We start from the raw sequence: 18,053 nt of genomic DNA, 5'->3' as shown, positions 1-18,053 counted from the left end.
CAGATGTTCTTCCTAGTGATAAATGTGGTTGTTATGGTGTTGCAAGGTGTGCATGGTACATAATCCTTTTCTAGAAGCACCATGTACGTTGGTTTCCTCAGTGTTGTCCCGTTTCCTCCCACTTTCTTCATTCCACCATTTCATTCATTTTTCATTGTCACCGTCTCCTTTAGCTTAACCGGCATAACCGTGGGACGTTAAACTTAAAGATTTCATTTCATTTTTCTTTGGGAATACCCTGCAGAGTCCAAATTCTATACTACGATTGTTGTAAGTGCGCCTCCGTTACAGTTATTGTAAAATATATTGCTAAACATTCAATTTCTCGAATAAAGAAGGTGTAATTTGATACACCGCATTATCATGTTGCTATTTGAAACAATTGTACTCTATGGGTCAGAAACACGAACATTATGCAAAAATGATTAAAAACGACTGAAAGCTTTCGAAATGTGAGTGTTGAGAAGAATGGAGAGAAATAGCTGCGTCTAGCTGAAAATGAATGAAATGGTGTTAGAAATGGTGGAGGAGAAAAGAATATTTTTAGATATTATTAAGAAGAGGAAGAGAAACAGGTTTGAACATTGACTAAGAAGGAACTGTATCACGAGGGACGTTTTAGAAGATATGGTGGCAGGAAAGAGAGGGAAGGGACGAAGGAGACGACAATTAAAGGACGATATCAAAACAGAGAAATCGTACCTGAGGACGAAAAGGCTAGCGGAAGATCGTGGAGCATTGAAGTTTCTCAGTTGCAGCAAGTGACCTGCCAATAATGGCAGAATACCTATGACGATGATGATGATTTGAAATAACGAAGTTGAATCCAGTATGGCCGCCAGCAAGATAACAGACAACAACTATCATAACTTAATTGTGTTCACCCTGCCTCAATACTGATGTCATTTGATTACTAATCTAATTAATGTGTAGTTTGTAAAATATTCAACGTGCTCCAAAATTTTGGCCACACAACGTGCTCCAATTTGGCCAATACCTATGTTAAAATTAAAATATCTTAAGAATGTATACACTATAGATAGATAGATAGATAGATAGATAGATAGATAGATAGATAGATAGATAGATAGATAGATAGATAGATAGATAGATAGATTTGGGAAAGAATCAATGAGAAACCCTCTCGCGAGGAGACATCAATAGGTGAGGAACGATTCAGATTCATGAAACTTCGGAGAACAAGATATACGGTTTGTGCTGTTACGAAAAAGAAAATAAATGAAAGAAACGGCAGGATAATATAAAAATATTCTTAATATTATTAAATATCTTAAGAAGCAATAAACAGTACACAGTATTTGCTAGTTCACGTGTTCTTATGAACTGCATGAGGCGTCGCCACTGGTTGATAGATAACACATTCGAGAGTTGTGTTATAAGAAAATATTAAAAGCTAGGAATCAACAAAGTAAGGAAAAATCTGTTAGAACGTTTATCCCTCCCGTAATACATTTTAATGCCATGGACAACATTGATCCGATTAATTGAACAAAATATAAGTTTCAATCCCCCGCTAATGGGGGAAAGCTTGGCAAGAAAAAAATTTTTCACCATTTACAGGATAGTACAAAATGTGATAAAATTGTGACAAAGTCCGTCGGAAAAGTGTGCAGACAGGACGACAGAGACAGATATATTGGAGCAATATTGCAACTTTCCGTGCCTAAATTAGATCAAAAAATTCGATTTCAAAATGAAGCTCTTAACTGATAATAGTGAAACAACGTAATTTAAAATGCTCTGAATAGTTGGCTGATTGTGTATAACATGAATGGATCCCGAATTGCAGCTACCTGCACATGGAAAGAACTAAATCATTTTAGTAATAATTTTGCAAAATAGCTGCAAGGAAACGTTTTCAGCTCAAAATTTCAATATATAAAAATCGTTCTCTGGAACAAAGGAGTAAAAAAAAATGGCTTGTATGTATTTTTAATACAGGAATGCGTGTGTTTGTAATACTATTTTTTTTTAATCATTTTTCACTGAGCTTCAGTAAAATTTAAATCATTATGGCAAAATCTAAATGCACCTCTGTAATTTTAAAATACTTTTTGCCACTAACAAGCAGCTAAAATGAAGTAATTTTATGCTATTAGAAGTAAAAGAAAAATTAATCTTCAAAATTTAAGCGTTAAAGCAATAATTGGTGTTTTTCACTTTTTTTATAGGACCTTTCTGCGAACTGAAGATGAAATATAGGATTTTTAAAAATATTTCTCCCCTTTATCAGCAAACGAATTCAAACTTTTCCGCACTATTGGAATTCGATATTCGAAAATTCACTTCGATATATATACAGACTGGAGTATTAAATTTAATACGCTCTTGCAATTCTTAAACTAATAGATACAAAACACCGAACTTGTGTAACATGCGAATATAAGTAATAAGCAGCATAAAGTAAATCTGGTGCTGTTAGGTCGTTCACATGTGTAGAGAAACTAAGGAAGTCTCGTAACAACTCAAACTATGTCTAGATAAAACATTCTTTTAATAGGAAATATAACTTATGTTATGCAGCAATGTGTCAAGTCAATAACAAACACTTCCTACTTCAAGTCATGAGGTAATTCTTGAAAATGAATTGTAAGCAGAAGAAATGACGCTACCAAAAACTAGGAAGAAAAGGTAGGTGGACAAAGAATGGAGTAGTGAACTCGAGAGAGTTTTGAAGTAATCATCACAGAAGAAGGTTCGACCTCTCAAATCTTCACCGATCAAAATCTTGATGAGTTTCATGCTGGTTACAAATTGATAACACACTTCCATTATTCGGTTTCATTACCAATTTCATTTCACATCAAAATCTAACTTCTAATTTAATATGACAGTTATTATTGATTTTGTCATAAGGCCACAGCACCAGTTTTGGGTAATTATCTGATCTGATATCTCTAGTTTTATTTATGCAATCGAAACTATCCAACTTAATAAATTCATCGCTCTACCTAAAAATTAAATGGTTAAGTTTTGTTATGAGTATGCATCCTAAATTGCCCCCATGCTAACATGGTTGTTATTGCATGAACTATGTGTGGATATAAATTGTGTATATCGATGTCCGGATTTCGATCCAATAAGCTGACATACGTTATGGTGGAGGCGCCGAGTAAAGCGCAACCAATGGTGCTTCCAAAAGTTTCTTCTTTAATTTCTCGAATGCTTGTTGGTGAGTCGAATCCCAACTAAATTTCACGCCTTTCTTTAATAACTTTTGTATATCTTGTACTACTTCCGCGTAATTAGATAAAAACTTCCTTACAAAATTACACAATCCGAGAAACGACCTAACGTTCTTCGTCGATTTCGGGACAGGATAAGTTTCAATTGCTTTTAACAAACGATCTGAGATCTGGTATCTATAACGCAACACTTTGTGTCCAAGCGCTAAAATTTCTTGAAATAAAATTGAAATTTTTCTACTGAAATTCTAAGTCCTGATTTTCTAAGACGTTTAAATAGATCTCTTAAAATTTCAATAATTCGCTCCTGAATTCGCAAATACTTACAAATCATCTGCATAACAGGCTATGTTTTCCGGATGGAGGTTAGCCAACACCATAGACATGAATCTACTATACAAAACTCCACTATTTAGAAATCCTTGGGGAGTAACGCAATACTGAAAAGTCCCAAGTGACGGTAGAGAAAAGGCAAAATATGAACGAGAATCTGGCGTTAATTCTATATTAAATATGCCGATGAAACGTCCAAATTTACATACCAAACATATCCAATCATGGAAAAAATTATATCGTGAATAGGTGGTAAAGCAACTGAATGATGGACCACTTTAGAATTCAACACTCGCATATCAGCTATTTTTCTCAACTTTCCCGGTGGTTTTCTCAAAACTAACACGGGCGAATTAAACGGAGAATTAGACCTTTCCACAACACCTTGCTGAATTAAAGTATTCCTGCTTGCAAGGCTTTTGGTATTTGATATTGTTTACGAGAGGTAGGTAACTCTGACTTTAATTGTCCTGTATTGATATCCTCTCGCACGGCCTAATCTATTTGGATTCCAGGTTTAAAAAAATATCGGCAAATTCCCAACATAGATCTATTACTTTTTATTTATATTCCGGACTAGCTTTTTCTCCTATTTTCAATTTTGAAGCATTAAATAACCTTTGACCCTCTTCCAAAAATTAGTGACTTATGTAATTGACGTCTTCTAATGCTGTAATAACATCTGTGGGTTGAATATATACGTCTTCTGCCTTCCCCACTATAAGTTTAGTATTTAATACTACCTTATGCGCTAATGGATTTATTATTTCAATAACTGGAGATTTATCTGACACAAGAGCTCTCGGAATTAAAATTCCTAACTTTTCCGGTAATTCTTGATTCGGTTCAAGAACAATTTCTTTATTTGACCTAGATTGTTTTAATGTTAATGGAACGATAACCTTAGATCTCCCTGGTAACAGATCTCTTCTTTACAACAAATTTAGGTGCAAGAGCTACCTCAATCAAAAAGAATACGAAATTCGATACATTATGCTCCTTGTTTACATCAATTTCTACATCCTTGGGTGGTAATCCAAACCTAGTTAACTTTAAAAGATTCTTACCTCGACACTAGTTAGCTTGGTGAAATATTAAGAAATCGTTTCCTATTAACATTTTCAGTTTAAAATGCTCCAAAACACGGAATTTGTGGTGGAAAGTCCTTCCATTAATGCAAAATCTAACAATTGCCATATATTTTATAAGTACAGTGTTCTAAGATACACCCAACACTTTAGTCTGTGTTTCAATAAGTTTTACATTTCTAGGTAACAATGATTTTTCTATGATGCTGATAGTAGAAGCAGAATCAGCAATGGCATTGACTGTCTTAGAATTTATGTCTATAGGAAGCTTAGCTATTTCATTTTCTATATTTAAAGGGACTTGAATTAATTCCTGCTTCGTTTTTCTAGCATTTTTACACCATTCGTTATATGTGACTAGATTATCTTTCTGTTGACGGTTTTGATTATTAGGCTGTACACTGTTATTCTCCGAACATGCACCGTCGTCATGTATGGATGAACTTAGTTTAAACCTTTTCCTTTGAGATGCATTAGCGTTTGAACCCTGTGTATTTTGATAAGTAGGAACTACATATTGGGAAAAACTTTGTTGTACTGGTACCATTTGCGGAACACACCAATATCCCTGTGATATACAATTTGGGTCATTAACTACTCGTAATTGCCAAGTTTGATACATCTGGAGTACAAATGACCGTTGTGGGAACTAATTATTTCGACCTCTACTTCTAAAGTTATATTTCCTACTAAAAGAATGTTTTATCTAGACATAGTTTGAGTTGTTACGAGACTTCCTTAATTTCTCTACATATGTGAACGACCTAACAGCACCAGATTGGGAATTGCGTTTTTATTTCCATTTAAAATATGAAAGTTTACAAAATATTAATATCAAAATTAATAAAATATTATTTGCCCTTTACCAATTCGCTTCAGTCATATTACAATATTATCCATATTCATATAAGCTATGAGGGACATTCAAATGAAACGTGGTCAGTGCGTAAGGTGGCACTTTGCCTTATACGTAAGGTGGCACCACGTAACTGCATGTATGGTTGCGCCATCGATTAGTAGAGAGACTGACGCGTACGCACCGTTTGACGTTGCATAGAGCCAGTGTGGTTTCATGCCGAAGAGAAGGTGATCACACAAGTTATCGTCCACTACCGAACATGCAAGCGAGTAAACATGAACAACGAGGAGTGATTCGATTTTTGGCGGCGGAGAGAGTTGGAGGCCTTGAAATGTATTGACGGATGTAGGCTGTGTACGGTGAGTACAGTCTGAGTCGTGTAAGTGTTGTTGAATGGCGCAAAAGATTCCTTGAGGGGCGCGAGTTCGGAAGACGATGATAAAGAATTCGGAAGACGATGCTCGTCCTGGACAGGCTCATCGTGTCATTACACCGGAAATGATTGCAGCAGTTTTGGTGGGAAACGCTGGAACATCCACCGTACAGTCCCGACCTTTCACCATGTGATTTTCATGTGTTTGGACCTCTAAACAAGCCATTCATGGACATCGATTCGTAACGGACGACGAAGTGTGACTGTGTCCATGCCTGGATCCAACAGTAGCCTACTAGCTTCTTCAAGGATGGAATCGACCGGCTAGTGTCGTAATGGGATAAATGTGAAAACAGTTATGGCGACAATTTTTGAGTATGTATACTGTGTATCACTACATGTGTGAGTATGTGTACTGTGTATAACTACATTTTTGAGTTAATACAATCGTTACCGTTACTTTACACTAGTGACCGGGTTTCATTTGAATGCCCCTTATATTTTGCTTAGAATTGCCCATACTACCATTTTCCGAAGTACTGCGCTTTCTCCCTGAACCACCCTATATTGCATATTTTATATATATATATATATATATATATATATATATATATATATATATATATATATATATATATATATATATTGAAAATTATGAACCAAATGTCTGTTATATAATTATATATCTGATCTATTTCTATTTTGTTCAGACTTGGGTTGACAGCCATATGATGTGGAATCCTGCAAATTATAATAATATCTCGAGAATTGAAATCTCTCCTACGTACGTTTGGATACCCGATATAATTGTACGAAGCAGGTATGTCACATTCAAATATGTATTTATGTGTCTTTGCAGTTACTTTCTATTTTCGACTCAAATTGACTTTGATTTACAGTAAATTCCAAATGGCCAACCAACTGCTCTGCCTATTTTAGTTTCATGTACTTGTTTCGTACTGGCTATAATTGTGTTCGCTTTCTATGTTGTTATAGCGTGAAATACGTAAGTAGCAAGTAGGGAATTTGTATGCATAATTTTTAATAAATATCATACCTTTTTCATCATGAAATACTTTCTAACTGCTTCCAAACTTTCTAGGTCAGAGCATTGATCATCATATCTCATGAGTAACAGAGAAACCGACTTTAAAAGCTGAGAAATGTGATTTCTTATGTATGATAAAAGTTCTACCTTCAAATTTTAACCAATTACTTTTGCATAAATATAAAATCAAATTAACCAAATGAAAAATACAGCATTCAATAAAGAATTCTATTTTTTTATTTCATGCTTAGTGCTGATCGAAGAAGCGATGAGCCTTTCCTCAAGACCAGAATTGCAGTTGTGTACCCAAATGGAAGAATATGGTGGGTGCCTTCATGTTACTTCCTAATTTATTGCTTTGGTGATCTGAAATTGTGGCCTTTTGACTCTAGAAAATGTACTCTGAGCCTTGGTTCATGGCTTCATTTTGGACAAGAACTTAATATTGAACGTTTAGTAAGTATTCACCTGTAATCTATATATGTACAATAAACACCTCTCTGAACATTGTTGTGGGTGGTGGAAGCGATTTACATGCTTTCTATATCAAAGACTATTACTCAAGTTATTCGATTTATTCCGAATTGACAAAATACTTATAAGTGATGGGTACCATACATAATAAAGTATTTGTTTTTTTTTATAAAAAAAGTGATACTAATACAGGGTGGCCCGAAAGAGATATACAGTACCTTATTGATCAGCTCATTGCTTTTATATCACTTCTTATTGTTATCCATCAGATAGACTTAGGTCCTTTATTATTTGTTCTTAATGTGCTTTTACTTACATCTTAAACTCGGAAGAGCCGAAGCAAATAAACCCATAAACTAGAATGTTATACTTGATCAATGCACCCTTTATAATAAGTATTTCTTACATATTTTCAAGCTATAGTACGAGGATAAGTCAAAAATTACCCGCAATGTAGCTATAACTATTTTTACATTGTTCATACTGACCTCTGTCCTCGTTTATTTTATTGTTATGCTGTTGTGTTCATGCTATGAAAGTTTGATTCTAATTCCTCCATTAGTCTTCCTTTTGTTGCTATAGATCATAGCCTCTCCACTAGAACTTTTATACCAAAGAGGAACAACGAACCGTGATCTATTTTTTGTGGCTGGAAGGTGTACTCGTATCAGGGTTCGAATCCATTCATGAAATCCATGAAAAATTCAAAAAATAGTTGCACAAGTATTACGCACGAAGAAGGACCCGGATGACCATTTACTGAACCTTCCTCGTGCGTAACACTTGTACGACAATTTTTTTAATTTATTAATCCATTCGTAGACACTCCGTTGCGGCAAGACACTGTTACCGTATTGTGACGAAGTCTTTGATGGATTGCGGCCCCTGATACACCTTCCAACCACGAAAACCGGATCACTGTTCGTTGTTCTTCTTTGGTGAAAACTTCTAGCGGAACGACCATGATCTATCTGCAACAAAAGGAAAACAAATGGAGGAATTACGATCAAACTTTCATAGCGTGATCACAGCAGCAGAACAATAAAGTAAACGAGGACAAAAGTCGGTATGGTCAATGAAAGAAAAGTTATAGCCTCATTGCAGATAATTTGTATTATATATATTTTGTGAAACATATGTAAAAATATTCTTAAACCAGATACTGTTCAATTACGCTTTTAGAAAATAGCAAATTTTTAATCATTTAAACACACGGAGTTACCCGCTTTATTGTAAAATTGCAAATAATTAAATTTCAAATTGTACAATAATATTTCAACATATTTTTTTTATTTATTTCAAGAAACATTTTCAAGTCCAATATGCAAAAGAAGAAAGGTGCAATAAAGATGAAATATTTCAAATTTGATTCTATTCTCAGAATGCCATTAGTATAGTTTTTCTTTTATAAATTAAATTGTTACACATTTTACTAAACTGACAAGATATTTCAGATTTAACATCTAAATATACTGACTCGAGTAGTACATTTGACGTACATACATTAAATTTAAAAAGCCAATTACCACAATAAAACATTATGCATAATCTTTGTAATCTATGCTATACTAGAAAATAACCAAACGTTCTCATTTTTGTTAAAAAAAAGAACAACTTCACTAAATATCTATCTATTACGATAGTCGTGTTTCAATAGTCTCGTCTTAACTAATTTTAATATGACAATTATATACTACTAGCAGAATGCCCGTTCTCATACGAGAAGTATAAGGTTTATGCAGAATATTCGAAAGCTATATACATTATTTTGGATTGAGATACTTTGTCTATGCAGGTTTGATTTGGTTGAAATTATACTCACATCAGCTTCTAAATAAATTTTCACTACGCCTAAACCCAGTCAAGTCGTTCTTCCGCATCCGAAAATAGTGGATTCACTCAAATCTATAGAAACCGATAAGCTCATTTTTAATCGATTTTGCACTACAAAATATATGTTTAAAAGTGCCAATTCTGTCAAAGTTACGATATAAAACAGCTTTCTTGCATGCAAAATCTAAAGATTTTGTTCCCTTTCGTGAAAATTGTTACTCAAAATATACATCTTTCAAACTGGATTTTCCAAAAATTAACCTTGAGATTTCTCCCAAAGTCGATAATTAGACAATTTGGCTTTTTATATGAAATAATTATATTGTTTATTTCAATATATATATATATATATATATATATATATATAAACAAACTAACTAACTGTATGGCCTATGGAACCCGGAGGTTCAATGCCGCGTTCACGAAAGCTCTCCACTGACTTCTATCCTTAGCCAATTGGATCCAGTTTCTACTTTTTATTCCTATCTCTGCGATATCCATCTTAATATTGTCCTCCCATGTGCACCTGGGTCTTCCTAATGGTCGTTTATATATATTCTCGGTTACTTAGATCGAAGTACTAAGTAATCGATTATTTCTTGAATACTTAGAATATAGCAAGGGATGGTGAATGATATGTTACGGCGTTTTACAAGAGAGAACTCGTGTTCATTTGATATTGTAAATGCTTCTAATAGAGACATGCTTGTATTATTAATTGGAGATTAAATTACAGAAACCCATATTGTGCTCACAAAATGCTCAATATACATTTTTTACAATTTGTCATATTTGAAACATATTTTCTATTGATGCATTTTTTTTTTTACAAATTGAACTGTCACACATTGCACATCTTGTTTTTACTTTCTAACATTGTCCTTTTGTTTTCTCGATTATATTTTCTGAACATACTGAAAACCGATAATATAACACCGGAAAATGCTCTTGCTATCTTTAATGTGTAAATGACATATAATAATAATGCTTGTTTAAAAAATCAAAAATACTGTGGTTTTGCGATGAAAGAAATTTTCGCAAAACTAAGGTGGGAGTCAAATCACCTCGATCGACCTGATATATTTTTTCATAAAATTTTAGAAGAGATGTTAAAAAAGAAAACTAAGAACAGAGAAGGTAAGGTTGAAACGAATAATGTAAAATATCCAGAGATAATGTAAAATATTGTATCAAGTGAAATAAAATGAAAGTTTGAAGAACATTAATTTTTCTTAGGCATATCTAAGGTTAAATAAGATCACTCATGATATCAATTGCTCTGTGGACACTAAATTGTGTCTTATCCCCGATTGTTTATTCGTTGCAGAGGAATGGATTTTATTCAACATTTTCGCAATTTGCTACACTGACATCATTTGGACAAACTAGATCACTTGTAGATCGCCTTACTTAGTTCTCAGCGAAACAATCCTCACTGCATTGTTGGCTGTGTAACATTGAAGGATGTGAAAAATTCGAAGTGTGAATGCACTTTTGTTCGCGGTAAAACAATGGTGACATGTGCAGAAAAAGAGGAAAGAACAGAAATTTTTAATGAATTCTTTTGTAACAAATTCTCAAATGCAAATTCAATGCCCAACTTCCCTCTGTTCAACCTGTTTGCCCATTCACGTTATCTCATATCTAACACTCCTCCAGAGATTGAGTTTATCCCACCTGAGAGAGCCTCAGGTTCTGACAATATAAGTTCGATCTTCCTTTGTTCCACATCATCTATTATTTCATTTCCGTTTTCGCTCATTTTAACAGATGTTTCATAGAAGGTTAGGCCTACTTCCCCTCCTGTTGGAAAACAGCTGTTGCTCCCTCATCCCTCATCTTATAGATCTGTCCCTCATCTATAAATCCGGACCGAAAGATCAGATGTCATCCTACAGGCCTAACTCGCTTCTCTCAAACGTATTCATAGTCTGGGAGAAAATTATCAAAGACAGACTTTTCACATTCACATCTTCCTATATTAATACGATCCAACCAGGGGCGGATCCAGGGGGGGCGATCGGGGCGATCGTCCCCCCAGAAGAGGAAACTTTCTTATTTTATATATATAAATAAAACCCATCCTAAAGTTTGGAGCCCTTAAAAGTAGCAGTATGACAACCCACCGCCCCCCCCCCCCAGAAGTCGGTCCTGGATCCGCCCCTCGATCCAACATGGTTTCGTGTCAAGTAGCTGTTGCCTTACTAACCTTAATCATACTGTGAATAGTGTTACCGATAATGCACAACTTGACGCTATGTACATGTCGAGTATTTCGATTTATCTGAAGCCTTTAATTCCATTATTCATTTTTATCTAATTTATAAAACGCCAATAGACTTGGTATTCATAAGCCACTCTTATCATTATTGAATAGCTACCTACAAGATCGAACCCAGAGAGTCATCCTGGCAGGATCAATTTCTAACCCTCTACCTGTAACATCCGGAGTGGCATAGGGAAGTGTGCTTGGACCACTTTTATTCATATTGTACAATCTAGCAAGTCGCTTCAACTCAACTTCGAGCACAATCGTGTTATTTGTGGACCACTGCAAAATCTTTAGGGAAGTAAACAGTACAAAAGACCCCAAGTTCCTTCAAAACGACATATATAATTTTTCATCTTGGTAAAACACATGACAATGAATGTCAATAAGAGCAGATCCATAACATTTTTCCTTAAAAAATACTGTACTCACTTCATATAAATGGTTCGCCCATCACGAGAGCCAATAGTCAAAATGATCTCGGAGTTACTTTTGACACGAAACTGACTTTTACAGATCGTCATACTTTTTCGTAATCTTAATGAACAGCATCATCAAAGGGATACAGTCGAAAACTACGAAAGTCCAAGTAAGAAACTGCAACCTCAAACCTATAAAAATATCAGAATTTCTATACGCAAATCACATAGTTACTTTTCCAAATACACGACAAACTAATCTACAAAGAAATTTCGATATAATCAAACACGAACTGAGTAAGCGAAATATGAAGACAAACAACGAAAAAAACGAAAGTAATTAGCATCAGCAGGACAAATAAACAGTGCATAATACACAGAGGGGAAGCTACAACAAGTCGACAAATTCAAATACCTCGGGGTTGTCATTAACGGAAACGGAAAGATAGAAGGAGAATTGAACTGCAGAATAACAAATACAAGCAGACTTTATAGCGCCATTAACAGAGGATTCTTAGGGAAGAAAGAATAAGCAAGAAAACAAAAATAGCAGTCTACCGATCAGTATACGTCCCAACACTTACCTATGGGTGTGATTCATATGTACTAAGTGAGAAACAAAAACAAAACCTACAGAAGTAGAAATGAATTTTTTTTAGAAGAGTTGCAGGAAAAACAAAAGAGGATGGAATTAGGAATAAAACCATCAGGCAAACATCGAAAGTTAAATCAATGCAGTTGCATATTGAACAAGCTCAACTTCGATGGCTAAGTATATCATCAGGATGAAAGAGGAAAGGTTTCCAAAACAAGTATGGAAAGCAAGATCAGGAAGGTTAGGGACGAAAAGACCAAGGGGATGACCAAGACACAAACTTGGAAAAAGGGTATAGAAGAAATTTCCAAGAGACGACATTCCATGGGATCTGGCGCAGGAAAGAAGCAAGTGGCGACCTCTCTAGAAAACCTCGACACCCAAGTGGTATAAGAGGACCGGATTCCAGTTAAGAAATCGATGCGGATACTAGGAATTCTGTACAGATTAACAGAAATACGGAACCTCTCTTCCTTAGCAACGTTTTACAAGGCAATAATTTCTCTTAAAATGAAATATTGTTCATCTATCTGGACAATGGCAGCTCCAACAAGCCTATCTCTTCTAAACTCAGTCCTATTTGGCAATAGTACATTTCAAAGTACCTCGCACAGGTGCGATGACAAAACACGTACTCTTAGGAACACTAAATAGACAACTACCCAACACTGATCATAAAATCTGTGATCGTACACACTCACACATGGCCAACTCAGCTCCGGAACGCTACTCACAGTTGTAGTTCCGAATTCAATTCAGACAAACACATAACACACATCTTTTTCATATAATACGACCTGGACTGTCAATAGTTCAACGATCTCTGTTCTACAGGTCCCTTAAGTTATACAATGAAATGTCACAAACACCTGTAGATTTATTTAATTCTGTGTAATTGCATATGACTCTGCTCTACGACATCATTTTAGTGGGTCAGCTATTGTCAACCTTACCTGTTATTACTTAGATGTTGTTATTTGTTATTATTATTATTATTATTATTATTATTATTATTATTATTATTATTATTGCATTATGTTATCTTCTCTTAGATTTGTTAGATACTCCAATGTAAACTGGCATTCAGCTGTATCTATCTGGAATTATGTTCGTAAATAAAATAAATAAATAAATAAATATGTGTTTTAGGATCCTCAAGTACATACGTGAGCTGAATATAAACCACTTGCAACGTAAATGTGAATAGGAAATATAAAGAAGAATTGTGTGGTGGCAAAAGATTTTTTCGAAAACAGAACAACATTTGGAAATGACCGAAAAAGCATGGCATGGAAATCAAATGGAAGCTTTCAAATGTGGATATGAAAAAAAAAGTGGAAAAAAGTAGCATAGTGAAATGATTGTTCGCGAAAGTTACGGACAGAAAAGCGACAATTAATAAACAGTGCTAGAGACAGTAAAAATGATAGCGCGAAACCTACGTGTATGGAATATAGATAGCTTCCGTTAAACTCACCGTTGCCCATTAAGAAATTAACGAGTTGGTTCAATTAATGAAATAGGTCGAGACGATTGCTCTAGCTATCTATAGCAAGGGAAAAGGATCAAAAATTCGCTTTCGTTCAAGAGTTACGGTGCGGAGTAACAAATAGACGGGCGTGTTAAAGCACAATCTTGTGAGTCCCACTCCGCGATCTAGTTAAGGTAGTTGAAAAGTTCAGGGCTCATGAGTAACAGCCTGTTGCATAACATATCGTCCGACACGATTGTACTGTTGATAAAAGTAGGCAACTCTCGCAAAACCGTCAGTGGGATAAACAGGAACTCTTCCCGGAAATGAAATGCTCTTTCAGTTCCACGATTATACCATGTAAGCTAAAGGAGACGGTTGAAGATGAGAAATGAATGAAATGGTGGAATGGAGAAAGTGAGAGAACCTCGAGAAAACCCACGCAAACGGTTTTTGTGCATCACAAAACTCACTTGGCGCAAGCTGGGGTCGAACCAGGTAACCCACGCACCAGAGGTGAATGTTCTACCACTGAGCCACCGCGGCCCCTGGATCTTACTTGGTATTGTGCTAACATTTATCCCTGTAACTTGTTTGTAAAAGTAAACGATAAAATAATAGCGCTCCAAGTTAGAGAAAAAAATTAAGCACGATGTACCGCTGTGGATGCAGAAAAAGACTTGCATTTATTTCCAAGTAATCAATGTATGACGTAGGACCAGGGATTTACGATCGGAGGAAGAGCTGTGAGAAACTAGGTAGAACAAAGGATGGGAGCGTTTGCAGTAGAGGAAAGGAATAAAACAAGAGTTGACAGTGTACTAATAACGATTGATCCATGATTAGAGTACCTGCAAACCATCAACTACGCTATTGATATTCTTGTGCGCCTGCCACCACTGGACCTTTCAACGCCATGTTTCATACCTGCTCCTTGATCTCTCTCTATGGTTTACTAAGCATGATAGCAACAAATTATGACATTCAGTTAGGAATGCTTGATTTAGACCAAAGTCAGTGCAAACTATATTTGCTGTCCATCAAGTGTGAGGGAAAATATTATAAATATACAAGTATGCATGGGAGTTATATTAAGGGAATAAATGGATTATGTTTACTTAAAAGTGCTCCACGACAAAGATGCTACCACTTTAATCTATCTGCAAACCATGTATATTGTAGGCTTTGTAAATTCAGTTAGTTATCTTCCTATTTAGTATATAAAATCTCAAGACAAACTCCCTAATTCAGTTCTAAAAGTAATGTAGAATGTGTTAATAATATCAGAACACTCAAGAATTAGCCTTGCAACCTTAGGTGTTGTTACCAACATCTTGTTTATTATAATTTCTTCTAATTCTAGAGAGTCCTCACAACATTTCTACGACCAACCAGAGATTGGAGTGTTACCAACGTGTCGAATAGTATATTTGTTCATGAGCTTTATGCAAATTACACATATGATGAAGCCCTGGTCAATTTATATTTGAAACGCCATGCAGCAAATCATGCAGCGACTGTTATATTTCCTGCTATAGGTAAAAATTAGTTTCTGATTTAGTGTTACAGCAGTTATTCTATTAATGGTATCAACGAAAATAAAGAATTACAAAAGTGAAAGACATGGTTGTTCATTGCTAATCTAGCTTTGATAAGTTCTATACAAGAAATGTTTGGAATGTACGCAATCAAAACATAAACGCTTTGTGTCGTAACTGGAAAAGGCCGACATTTCTGTCTAAAAGAAAAGGTTTGGACTGCCCAAATGCATACTTAATAGAAACAGAAAATTACTCGTTATTAAACTTTTGTCACTCAAATCAAGCTGTAGTAGACAAATGCAAATTAAACTGTATTAGTTTATATGGAAAGAATAGATTTTTAAAACTCCTATGTATGTAGTGGCACATTTAAAATCTAAAGGAGAATTGCGTTTGTAATAAGTGGATGTGCAAATTAAATGTAAAGCTCTGTCTTTCATGAAATGGTTCTACATAATTTTCTCAAATGAATCGTTGTCAAAGTTCATATTCGATAAAGGAAACAAGAGACAGTAACATGGCATAATCTAAGAGTAATTCCCTCCTGTGTAAAACACATTCAGGAAAATATTTTTGAAATTAGTTATAATGTTATCGATCCAAGTACATAAATTAGATATCAAACAGTTCCATAGTCTGAAATCTCACTCCTAATGCAAACCAATGATGTCTTTGATATAAAATAGTATTTATACATGATTTGATACCAACAAATAACTGACTATACAATCTGATGACCTTTAACACAGTTGAAGAAAGAACAGGTCAATTAGTTCCGTATGGTTAATTCTAGGGAATCTATGAATTACATGTCATTGCACTTACAAGGTTTTCCACTTTATGCAAATTTTTAAATTTTCAGATTTTAAAACATTTTCCATCACAGAAAAATACTTAAATGAATTCACCTTTTGGATTTACTATAAAATATGTTTTCACAAATAAGAAATAAACAATAGAAAATTACAAATATCATGCCTTCAAAGAAAACTGGAGATTTTCTCTCAAAGTTAGGCAAAAACAATTTGGGAAGTTTCCTTATCGTCAACTGTAATATTTATGAATAAATAAAAATGATAAAGTATGCACCTCTGGAGCATTCACCCTAGTTCGATATATGAATATTATCTCGCGGTCAAAAGCTCACTGCCCAAAAATACCGCAGGCCAAAATCTCAAGTGGCAGAAACCTCGTCGCCCAAAATCTCTCATGGCTAAAACTTGCAGGACGAAATCTCTCGTATAGACGAAACCTCGCCATAACAAAATAGCTACATAAGATTTTCTAAGGTTAAAACAATAGTAATAATCCGAAAGAACTTAATTTAGACACTAGAAGCGAAAAGAACTTGATGATTCAGCATGAATGGATATGTATTCGTGAAATAAATCCAAATTAGTAGACCTTACCCATCGAATCTAATCGAGTTAAATTATTCCATGAAAGTCAACTGCTAATCCTACAAGCGGTTCAAAATTTATGAAAAAAATCTAGTGTATCACGATTCTCTTCAGTAGAGAAGATGAACCTTTGTATGTAAACTTCTCATTAAAAATAGGTAGAAACGTGTCTCCAGTGTTTTCGAAAATTCAACTTTTAAAGCGGTATGGGGCAATATTTCTATAGTGTTTCTCTACATTTAAATCGACGTTGTCTGTGTCATCACAGCTTGAAAACGGTTGAACCATTTAAAATGAATTTTCAGTTTACTGTTCCGAACTCAGATTTATTTTTCAAAATACAGAAAAGCAAAATTTTCTGTGCTATATACATTTGAATTGATAATAGCTCCTGTCCGTTATGAACAAATAAAATAACATGTTAATAGCATGTTGCGAGGGTGAGAGTGGTGACAAGACTGTCCGTGTCCGTATCTGAGAGTGTCTGTGAAATAGAGGGACTCTTCCTGCGAGATTTTGGTTAGGTGACATTTTGGCCACGCGAGGTACTGTCAACGGAAGACTGATCCACGAGAGGTTTTGCGAATATTACGCGAAATTATAGCTCGAGTCGTTTTGTACCCAAATCCCTAGTTCAACCTTGAGTCTAGTGTGTTTGTGTTGAACAACCACAGGTCATTTTGAAGCTGTTGTATTTTATAACACGAAGTGCAGAATATTCACAATTATAATTACGAAAGCATATGTGCTTTGGTTAAATAAAAGCATTATATTTTTATTTCGCTTTGGTTCTCTAAGTGGTTTCGAGTCTTGTTTCTCTAGTAGTGGAAATTTATCTTGATGGTCAATTTTCCGTTCTGTGCATTCTCTAACAGCTTAGAATGTAACGATAAAGGGAAATAGTTTTCATCTTAGAAAACTTTACCAACAACCATTAGTTCATCCCAACTGCTAAAATAATAAATATCAGAGCAAATGAGAAGGTTTGTATTCATACAAACTTCTTTAGCAGATATGGTAATCATGTAACCTCGTCTTCCTCAACTTTATTTATTTATATGATTGTATATATAATCAAGTTTCACATAAGCTGATATTAAAGTCATTTTACACTAGAAACAAACAATGAAAGACAGAAAGGGAA

General features: G+C 34.8%; 1 protein-coding gene across 2 annotated transcripts in view; it reads left to right on the top strand.

The window, feature by feature from the left end:
• The window catches only part of LOC145675547 (neuronal acetylcholine receptor subunit alpha-7-like), a 77,430-nt gene that overhangs the window by 34,746 nt on the left and 24,631 nt on the right, over positions 1-18,053 (top strand). For both annotated transcript variants that reach the window (XM_081746050.1, XM_081746057.1), the window contains 3 exons: positions 6,570-6,679; positions 7,159-7,363; positions 15,332-15,506. In XM_081746050.1, the coding sequence (XP_081602176.1) occupies positions 6,570-6,679; positions 7,159-7,363; positions 15,332-15,506 (490 nt within the window). The remainder of the gene's footprint in view (positions 1-6,569; positions 6,680-7,158; positions 7,364-15,331; positions 15,507-18,053) is intronic.

The sequence above is a fragment of the Thermobia domestica genome, chromosome 2, assembly GCF_964235325.1.
Source record: "Thermobia domestica chromosome 2, izTheDome1.hap1.1, whole genome shotgun sequence".
In the NCBI taxonomy this organism is placed as follows: Eukaryota; Metazoa; Arthropoda; class Insecta; order Zygentoma; family Lepismatidae; genus Thermobia; species Thermobia domestica.
The sequence above is the reverse complement of the archived record's forward strand: the minus strand, read 5'-3'. Positions and strand labels throughout refer to the sequence as shown.